At 45.0% G+C, this 10,744-nt stretch overlaps 1 protein-coding gene across 1 annotated transcript in view; it reads left to right on the plus strand.

Annotated features, from left to right (window-relative positions):
* The first annotated feature begins 9,127 nt into the window (after positions 1–9,127).
* Positions 9,128–10,744, plus strand: part of NR2E1 (nuclear receptor subfamily 2 group E member 1) — a 28,440-nt gene continuing 26,823 nt past the window's right edge. The window contains exon 1 of the mRNA XM_027856859.1: positions 9,128–9,152. Coding sequence (XP_027712660.1) covers positions 9,128–9,152 — 25 coding nt within the window. The remainder of the gene's footprint in view (positions 9,153–10,744) is intronic.

The raw sequence follows: 10,744 nt of genomic DNA on the forward strand, positions 1-10,744 counted from the left end.
TCGGTCTATGGGTGAGAAGGGTAGCATCAATGGGAAGTGACAATGATATTCAAAATAAAAGAAAGAAATATAAATAACACTATTTTTAAAGGAAGAAAAGAGCACTCATTGTTTGATTATGAAATTGAACACCAAATTCACTTTAGCTTTTTAAACCACTTGGTAGAGAAGAGTTACAAAAGCTTTTAAAAATGACCAGACTTGTATGAACTGATATAATTCATTCTTTATGTACACATACCCAGAAATAACGTGACACTTTCCCCACACAACTCTGTGAGGTTGAAAATGTCAACGCCATCATCCCTGTTTTACAGATGAGGAAACTGGGACTCAACAGAAGTGAAGTAAATTTCCCAAGGTCAATGTAGCTAATAAGCATCAGAGTTGGGATTTAAACCCAGGTGTCCTGACTTCAATTCCATTCTTTCCATTCTACCACATTACCTTTAGAATGGGAGCGTATGTACAGGTGTCTATGAATCCTCAGAACAGTGAAAAGTCCCCCGGGAGAAAAAAATCCCCTACAAGCCTGTTGCTGATGTCTAAATTTCTACAACTAGACATTATTTCCTTTGTTCAGTCTTTGCCCTCAGTTAAAAACAGAAATTGCCCTGGGAAAGACTAACTACTTGACCCTCACCAATCATTTATTTTAGTGGAATCATAGGAGAAGGAATCACAGGGTTGCTAAGGACCTTAGAGTGCATTTGATCCAACCCCCTAAATTTTACCAGTAAGGAAGTTGAGCCACAGGGAGAAATATTGTACAACTAGTTATTGCTAAGCCCAGAACGAAAACCTGTGTCTAATTCCCTGTCTTATGTATTCCTAATATCTTTCTGCACAGGCTTTTTCCTGAGATAAAGTTTGATTAGGGGAAATTAGAAAGGGCATGAGGACTCAGCTCCTAAAGGAGAGGGAGTCAGGTAGGTGGAAAGGGAGTATCACAGAGGAGAGAAGAAGATTAAGACCAGAGAAGCTTTAGGATAGGGTTGAAGTAGACAACATCTACAATTTTTTGTAAGACAGTACTCTTGGGACGCCCCCCCCCAACACAAACATTCTTTCCCATCATCATTGACATCATCAAACAAATGAATTCTTGGTTTTCCTGATACAAACCCCTTAAGACTGAAATCACAGACCTTAAGTCTAGAGACCTTATGATTCAGAAAAGGAAAAGGAAAAGGACATTACCACCAGAAAGAATGACTTTTTGTAGACAAATTAATATCATTCTTTTCCCTACCCCAAACCTCTTTTCAGGCATTTGGGCCCCAGATTATAATTAGCCAAAGAAAAGCTGAAACAGGGACCCTAAAGAGAAATATTTAGGATCTTTCCAAAATACTGCCAGTCAGTCAGCCAACAAGTTGTTTACTAAGTGCCTACTATATGTCAGGTACTGTGCTAAGCACTGGGGATACAAAGAAAGATAAAAGATAACCTCTGCTCTCAAGGAACTCACAGTCTAATGAGGAAGACAACATGCAAATAACTATGTACAAATAAGATATGTAGAAAATAGATCAAAGATAACGAACAGAGGGAAGGCAATAGCCTTTAAAAGGATCAAGAAAGATTTCCTGTGGAAGATGGAATTTTAGCTGAGAATTGAAAGGAGCCAGAAGAATCAGGAGATGGGGAAGGAGAAAGGTCAAGGCATGGTATACAACAGGTAAAGATGCTGGGAGTCAGGAGATGAGATATCTAGTGGAAGAAGACCAGTGTCCCTGGGATCAAAAGGTATAGGGGTGGAGAAGTAGAAGGCAATCCTCCCTAACTCCTTCTCCATAAGGGTTTGATACAGTCTCATCAATATGGGTACACTGTGCAGCAGAGCATTTCATAACCCATCCATGGCTCTCTTCTCCATTTTCTTCCATAAATTCTCCATAGGGAACCTACCTGAAGCACACAAGGCCTTCCTCTAGATCAGGGATTCTTAAATTAGTATCCATGAACTTGTTAAAACAAAAATATTTTGACAATTGTATTTCAGGGTAATTTTAGCTTATGCATTTAAAAACATTGTTCTAAAAAGGGATCCATAGACATTGCCAAAATGCCAAAGGAATAATGACACAAAAAGAGCTATAGGACCACTAAAGTTAGATCTTTCCACATTGCATAGCTACCAACAGTCTGCAGACTTGGGCAGTTATTCTTTATTCTTGCTATGTGACCTGCCCATTTCTGGTCCAACCTTCTTCTGATGACATCATTTATGCTGTGTTTCAGAATTTTGCCTTGACAATAGACTGCAACCTACACACCTAACCCATGAACCTCTCTGTTGTCCTTTGGGTGACCTTGATTCTTTGTAGACTGTGATATCCCATGCCATATAGCACCACCCAAAGAGTATTTCTGCTGGGCTGACTGTAATTAAATTACACATTCATAGAACTTCATCTCAACAAGGCCCTCACAACTGCACAGCAATCCTTCTAGTCTTCCCTGAATAATTTATTATCCCACTCTCTACAACACTGGTTTCAAACTTTCTCTCTCCTTAATCCATCTGTACCATTCCCTTACTCTCCCTCTCAGCAATGAATTATTCTTCATATTTACCCAGAAAATTGAGGCCATCAGTCATGAGTTCCCATTACTCCTAATTCTATTTTGCAAATTCCCTCAACATTCCCCATTCTCTCCTCCTTTTCTCCAGTCTCTGAGGAAGAGGTGGACCTTCTTTGCCAAGACAAATCCATCTATCTGTTCTCTTGGTCCTTTTTCCTCTTAGCTACTTTGAGAGCATGACCTTTCCATTATTTTGTCTTTCTAAACTTCAGTTTTTCTTTATACTCTGGCTCTTTCCCTTGCTCTCTACAAATATGTCCAGATCTCTTTCATTCCCCACCCCCCCCCCAAAAAGTTGATCCTTCTATCTTCTCAACCTATCCTCCTAAATCTCTCCTCCATTTCCCTGCCAAATGCCTAGAAAAAAGCTGCCTCTACTTATTGCCCCCTGTTCCTCACATTCAGCTTACTTCTCAATCTCTTTCAATCTACCTTTCAACTCCAACCTTGATTGAAGGAGAGAAGAGGATAGATGCAAATTATATTGTGATTGTACAACCAACAAGACTTGGCAATTGATGGAATGTGAGGAGGGAGGGAGAGAAAAGTCAGGGAATATCTGAAGTTTCTAACTAAGCTAAATGTACAGAGGGTGGTACCTTCAATGGAAATAGGGAAGTCTAGGATGATGGACCCAGAAGCCTTTGGAACAGCAATACTTCCAACCAAATTCCCTCATATCATCCTAGGAAGCAACTCCTCTAGTGATTCAGTCTGCCCACTGTGTCACCACATCTATTGAAGATCCAGAAAAGAAAGCTCTTGTCACCAAAGTCCTTGGCACTTTCAAATGGTTCAACCCCAGAAACTGATATCATTTTGTTAGTAGAAATTACATTAAAGAATTACATTAAAGAAGAAGCATTAACATTAGTTTTGATTCTTTACCGTAAGAATCATGGGACCTTTCTATTTGACTTGCAGCTGAAACCTTCCATATGTATTTATTTTTCCCATCGAAGGAGTTCCTTGAGAGCAGGAACTGTTTTACTTTTCTATTTGTATCCCCAGCATTTAGTAAAGTGCTTTGCACATATGTTAGTGCTTAATAAATGATTTATTGATTCATTCAATAAATGCTTTAAATTTAATTTTTTAAAGATAAGTATTTATTTCAGAGAAATCTTGAGGTAATTAAGAATATTTTGAAATGCCCTCAAGGTAATTTAGCCAGCTCTCCTTTCAAATTCTGAATCTAGCTTATTGTCTGTTTGGAGTCCCTGTTGAATATCCTTATGAATGAGCTTTTTAGGTTGTCCATCTAACTGTATATCACAGTCTGAGGAAAGGCAACCTTCATCCACTTGTGTTTTCCTTTATGGATTGTTAGAACTCTTTTGAGTGACTATGGCTCACATTTTCATGAGGCTCTTCAGTTTTCAAGAGTTTGATACAATAAGCACAAAGTCATCTCCAAACAGGAACATCAGGTAGAATTCACCATCCAAATGTGGTGAAATCTAATGATTTCCTAGTATAAATGAAAGAATTTCTCTTGAACTATTTGGACTATATGCTGTTTGTGCTCCATGACAATGATGAACATCTTTGTTTTTCTGTATCCATTGATGTTAATAATCAGAAGGTCTCTAACACAGTTAGGACAGGAACTGTTTCTTGCCTCTTTTTGTATCCTCAAAGCTTAGCCTGGCAAATAGTGGGCATTTATAATAAATGTTTATTAATTCTTTGATGCTCCTTACTGACTTACTTGAATGGAAGTGACTTAGCCACTGAGATGACCAAATGAATCCTACGTAATTGTTTTTCTGTCTAGTTCTTTGCTTTTTAATGGAATTGGTATAAGTATGTGTTGGGACAGGGGCAGAGGTGAGCCTGTAGTGGCAGGTGGGTAAAATCAACTTGGTAAAAAAAAAAAAAAGTTTGGATCTCCTTGGCCCAGGAATGCAGCTAATGTCTCTACTTGGGAGTGCCAGGGTCTATTTTCTCTGAACCTGCAGGTTGAGGAGTGGGGATAGAGGTTTGACCAGGTCCAAAGACGAGTATAACAGCGCCTTTTAGGGTTTCCCTAGATTTCCTCTGGAGAAGGATTGATAGGTCTATCCTCTTCATCCAAATTGGGCACACCTGGTTGTGAAGACTTTTTCTCTGATACTATGCGCCCCCCCCCCCCCCGCCGCCCCATACAAACACCCTTTCTTTTTAGTGGTCAGACTATCTGTGCGGCCCGAGGTTCCTCAAAAAAATGTTTACCATAGATCAATAGCTGCTCTTCTTGTTTCCTAAAGGTCAATCTCTTCAATTTAGTGGGTGCACTTAAAGGTATAGGAATAGGTTTAACGCTATACCCACCCCGACCTCTGATTACACTACCTTATTGTTGGTTTTTTGTTGTTGAATCGCTTTCTCCCTTCCCCTCCCCTTCCCCCCCCCCCCCTTCTTCCCCCACCCGGGCCAAAATCTAGAGTTCCCAGGTCTTCTAAGTCTGAAGCCTTTAACCGTCGAAACAACTGTGGGCTGAGGGTAATTCTCCAGAGGTTCCCTTGGCTTGCGCCCCCTGCCCGCCTGTCATCCCCGCATTCCCCCTCCCCGTCCCTCCTGTTCAAGGCGCTTTCTCTGCTATTGCCACCGTACCAATCACGCCAGAAAGTCATCACGATGATTTCAGAGAGGCATTGTGATTTATGCAAAGCACGCGGATAATTACAGCCCGGCGCTGAGAGAGAGAGGAACACAAGGACGCACGGGTTGGGGGGAGTAAAAGAGGTGGGGGAGGGGAACGGGAGATCGATGGACAGACTGAGACACAGAGGAAGAGAGAAAGGAAGAGAGAAAGGAAACAGAGACAGGAAAAGAAGACTGATTGAGAGAAACAGAGAGACAAACCCACAGACTGACACCTAGACACACAGTGGGAGAGAAAGAGCAACAAGAAACTAGAGTAGGCCGAAAGCTACAGGAACCCCAGGAGCTCTTGTGTTGCCTGGGGTGGTTTCTCCTCGGTGGAGTTTTCCTAGACGTCCTGGTTGACTGAGGTTAACTGGAGGGGGACAGCAACACTCCCATCTAGGAGTTGAGAGAGCTTGTGACCACCGCCCAAAATGCTCTTGAAAGCGAACCATTGAGGCCAAGCCAGGAAGAGTCTCCTACCCAGAGAAACAATGGTTCTCCCAGGGTGCAGTTGAATTCATTTCATTCAGAACCTCTAAGAAGGAGCTAGAGCTGCGCAGGCTGGGACTGGGGGTGGGGGTGGGGAAAAATCTTACCCCTGTACTTCTTTGCGCTTGTTAAGTACCAAGAAAGAGAAAATTCTTCCTTCAGATTACTCAGAAGAAGAAAAAAAAGTCTCTATCTCAGCACCTATGACTTTTCTTTTCCGACCTTGAGAGTCAGCTGCCCAGAAGACCTAGGGCATAGTGGAGGCGAGGGTGGTGTTGCTGACTTTGGGTGTAAGAGGGAACTAGGAATGTGTAGTAAGTAAGGTTTTCTGCTGCAGCCTCTGTAGAGCTCGGCAGAACGCATGTCACAGATTTGAAGCTGGGAGAGGTCATTTGGTCCAATCCCCTCAAACAAGAACCAAGATTTTCAAACGAAACTTTGGCATGAAACTGGTATTCCTTAGCCCCAGATGCTCCAGATTTCGAGCTCTGTGGCTTTCTTTAAAGTTTCAGTGTCAGGACTTTTATGAGTGGGGTTCGTGACTGCATTGGTGTTTGGCTATATTAGTGGCCCCTTTCAAAAAGCTCAGGCTGGATTCAGCATATCAGATTTTCCTTTCTCTTTAAATAAAGATACTTGAAGGCATTAGCAAGTGGGCTGTCGTTTCACCTGATCCTCTTATACCTACTAAAAACTTTGATACTAGTAGGCTGCACCAACATTTCCCTCCTCGGGCCCCCAAAATGAAAATAATTACCGGATGCAATCTTTGGTCATAACCCTCCCTACATCTCTACAAGGGATCACAGAATCATAGGTTTCTATCTGTAAGGGACCTGAGAGGTCTCTTGGACCAACTCCCTCATTTTGATGAAGAATTATAGGCACAGGGATGTTGTGACTTGACCGAGGTCATAAAAATAGATTGGATTTGAACCCAAGTCTTCCGACTAACAATCCAGGCTGCTCTCTTTGCACACGTATAAATACTTCTTGTCTGTTAGGGCTGTGTTTTCTCAGTCTGTTGTGTCCAGAAACTTAATGTCACATGTTGACTCAGGCTGAATAAGGGGCGCTCACTGCTCCAGTTTCTCAAGGGAGTTCACCTATTAAGGCTTTTCCAAAACCAACTGACACACACACAGACACACACACACTTTTTAAAGTCAGGAATTTGTCCCAGAATCCCGAGGAATAAAATATGCTTTGACCTACGTGACAGATTTAGACAAAGCAAAAGAACCGCCCCTCTCCGCCCAACTTCACACCCCTTGGATCTCGAGTTCGGGAGACCCGAGCCCAAGGTACGGGGGTGGGGGTGGGCGGGAAGGGACTGGGAAGCTTGATCTCCAGGAGCTCACACAGCCCCCTACTGGTCACCTTACAGGGCTTAGCCAAGGGGGCCAACTAAGGGGTAGGGAGGAGGAAGGTGAGGGAAAGTAGAAGAAAACAGAATCCGTGACCTTCAACCCGAGGCCTAGCCCACGCCCCGAGAAGTTAACAAGCTCACTTTGGACAAGTTCGATCTTCCCCCAGGGTTTAAAAGAGAATTAATCTCTTAATAAAGATGTGGGATACGGCTAATGATCCTTGGGAGCCCTCGCTCCACCCCTCCCTCCCTCTCTTCCAGGTGGAAGGCGGGGTGAATAGCGTGGGGAGGGGGGACTGGGCTAGGGGAGGCAGCAACTGGGGGTGGGGACCCACAGGGTGTTCCAGCCGAGAAATGCTTCAATTCTGGATGGGCAGAGGAGGTCGGAGGGCCAGGCTCTGACGCACACCTGTTCTCCCTCCCCCCCCAGGGACAAAAAAAAAAAGGTGAAGGCAATGGATGCTTTGGTCCCTCTGGCAGGGATGGGCCTATCTTTGTTCTGGGGAAAAAAGAAAGCACCTAAGTGGGAGGAGTGGGTCAGGAAATAGGCACAAACACCAACAGCAGCAGCACCAGCACCACCACCAACCCTGGTCCCAGACCTACTGCAAAAAAGAGAAACTAGGCACCGACAGGCTCTTCCCCTTCAGCTTCCTGTTCCCACCCTTCATCTTCCCTGTGTGACCCCAATATCCTAGTCCAGGCCAGAATACATGCCTGCAAGCCTCCAAAACTTCCCGCAGGTAGTTGCAAAATGAACAGTTACTCACCTCGGGTCAGATGCAAGTTTTACCCTCAACAGAAGGGACACAGGGCACAGAATGAACCAAGCTCACATAGGCCAAGTCCAGAGCGCGCTCACACACACACACACACACACACACACACACACACACACAAGCTCTCACATAACAGATCTCACTCGCAGCCCCCGAGGAGTGGAAAAAGAGCATTTTGAGGAAGCCCCAGTATCCCCTCCCCCTTACCCATTCCCCAAGAAAAAATAATCATAATTCACTTTTATTACTGTGGAAGCACAAAACAAACGCACACACATACACCCAAGTCACACTCCCATATAATGCACACTCCCTGCAAATCCGCTCCCCGAGCGCTTGCATTTTCTATGGAAGCCGCTTGGAGGTTCATTAATATCATTAGCATTTAACCCCCTCCCCCTTCTTCGCCCCCTCCCAGCACACAGCTGACGTCAGACCCCGCCAGGAGTTGGGGGAAAAGCAGGGAAAAGCTAAGTGGGCAAGGGACGCCCTATTCCCCTCCCTACTGCTGCTGTCAGAGCTGCTCTGGAGGTATTATAGGGAATCCAGCCCGGAGCTCCAGACGCAAAGTCACAGTGCAATGAACTTCTGGAGACCTTTGCTGGTTGGTGCCATTCCCTTGCTGGAAGCCGAGGCGCCGCTTCTTCGGAAGCCTTCTCCCCCGGCCAGAACCTCTCTCTCAGGCTTGGAGTTTCTTTCTGGGCAGCGCCAAGCTCAGCTGCTTCTGCAACTCGGACGTTGTGATTTGTCGTTATTTGCTTAGAAGATCAAGCGGTCTGTATACGTTTGCCCGCAGTCTACAGAGAGAGAGAGAGAGAGACAGAGAGAGAGAGAGAGAGAGACAGAGAGAGAGAGAGAGAGAGAGAGAGAGAATTCCTCTGGATTCCCGAGGAAAAAAAATAATCTTTGTATCTATGACTGTCCTTTAAGCCTCCTCCCCCTACGCCTTCTCCCTACTTCTTTCAGTCTGTCTGCCTGTCTATGTGTCTGTCCATGTATTTGTCCGTACCAAGAAACATTCCTAGAAGCTGCATGTTTGCAAGAGCCGGGAAGAAACTCGAAGATGCTTAAATTTCCACAGTGACACGAATTCTGACAGCCCAGGGGAAAACACACTCACACTCACACTCACACATACACACAGCAGTCAAAATCCACCTGTCACAACTACAGAGGCTCGAAGGCGGGAGAGAGGCACCCAAGAGAAGAGAGAGCTACAGGCCGAGACTTGATCAGAGCCAGCAAGCCCCTTCACTGCAGGACTGTCAGCATGAGCAAACCGGCGGGATCAACAAGTGGGTACAATCGCCGGCCAGGTTCTTAGCGGATTCCCCAATCCTGGAAGACCTGGGGTGGGAAGTGGGGGAGTGGGAGGCTAAGGTTGGGGAGTCTTCATATCCTCCCAAGCCCCTAGGAAGCACCAACTCCCCTTTCTCTAAAAATGTACTTCTTGTTGAGTCTCGGTGTTTTTGACCTAGCTCTTTGCAGAGGGATCCTGAGCCTTTTACAAAGAGAACTATTTCCGTCCCTTTAGTGCTTATTATTTTGGTGACTGGGTTTTACAGCTTGTTTGCAAGACAGCCGAACGCTCATCAGATCTGTCCGTACGAATTGGGGACCCCCCCTACTCCGCAGACACCATTGTGGGGCGGAGAGGAGGGCAAGTAAGCGGGGAGGGGGAAGGGCGGAGGGGGTGGAGAACTAGGAGAGGGGGAGATGCCGAAACTCCTTGTTCTACTTCTAACAACGAATTTGTGCAATTCCCCTCCGCCGCGCGGTCCAACGAGAGACAGTTCCAAACGCTGGACACTGCGCGCCCGAGAATCTCTTAAGCAGCTGCGGAAAGCGGATTTAAAATTCAATGCCTTGCACACCATTTCTAGTTTCTCCAAATAATCCTGCAAAGAGGGAAGCAGAAACGACTGAAAAGTCACACTCTTCTTAATCCTAAATCCGTGTACCTCATAACTGGGGAATTTAAAGTATGGCAAAGAGGGGCTCAAATCTATAATCCCAAAGGGAACTTTTGGCGGAGGCGAAATGGGGCTGGGGCTAATTATGGTATGTGTGGCATACACATACATGCATTTAGTAGGAGGTTTGCGTGTGCCCATTTCGTCTATCCCGATACAGAGTGAGGCATCTCCTTTGACAATGGCTTTTTTCCCCTTCAAACTTCATTTGCTGTTCGATATTAAGCTTTACATCCCAACTGGGCTGCTGTCTTGTAACTTCTGGTGGAAACCGAGTTACGCTGTGTTGTGTACGTATGTAAGCGGTGAGGACTATACACACACACACACCGCACAGACATCGCCTGTCGCACACCCGCTTTGGTTTGATTTTTACTTCGTTCCTTCTTACAATTTTCCTACGTCCACGTTTGGGTCTTATCCGAGGTTTGCTGGAGGAGTGCAGGTACTTTGGAAGCTGCAAAGTGGCCGTTGCAGCCATCTGGTCTCACCACTTCCTCCTGGAGGTTTTGTTGTTCTTGTTGATGTAGTTGTTTTCTTCTGTTTTATTTAGTTTTAGGCTTCCCACTCCCCTTCTCCGCGATCTGTGTGTGGCGGAGTAGGCTTTAAGCTGTAGGCCAAAGGCGAGCCGGAGAACTCCCTGGTGACTGGCAGAAAGTCCCATGTAGGTGGGAGTTTATTTCCCCCCAAAGAACTGGGTTGGGTTTTTGTTTCGTAGAGGGCAGAGGAGCACTCTGAGCATGTGGTGTTTGGGTTATTAATTTTTTTTTAAAGAAGTAGACATTATGAAAAAAAAAGAGAGAATTGTTTGGAGAGGAAAGAAGGAAGGAAGGAAAGAAGGAAGGAAGAAGGGAAAGGAAAGGAAAGAAGGAAAGGAAAGGAAAGGAAAGGAAAGGAAAGGAAAGGAAAGGAAA

The sequence above is a fragment of the Vombatus ursinus genome, unplaced genomic scaffold, assembly GCF_900497805.2.
Source record: "Vombatus ursinus unplaced genomic scaffold, bare-nosed wombat genome assembly UNPS02000582.1, whole genome shotgun sequence".
Lineage (NCBI taxonomy): Eukaryota > Metazoa > Chordata > Mammalia > Diprotodontia > Vombatidae > Vombatus > Vombatus ursinus.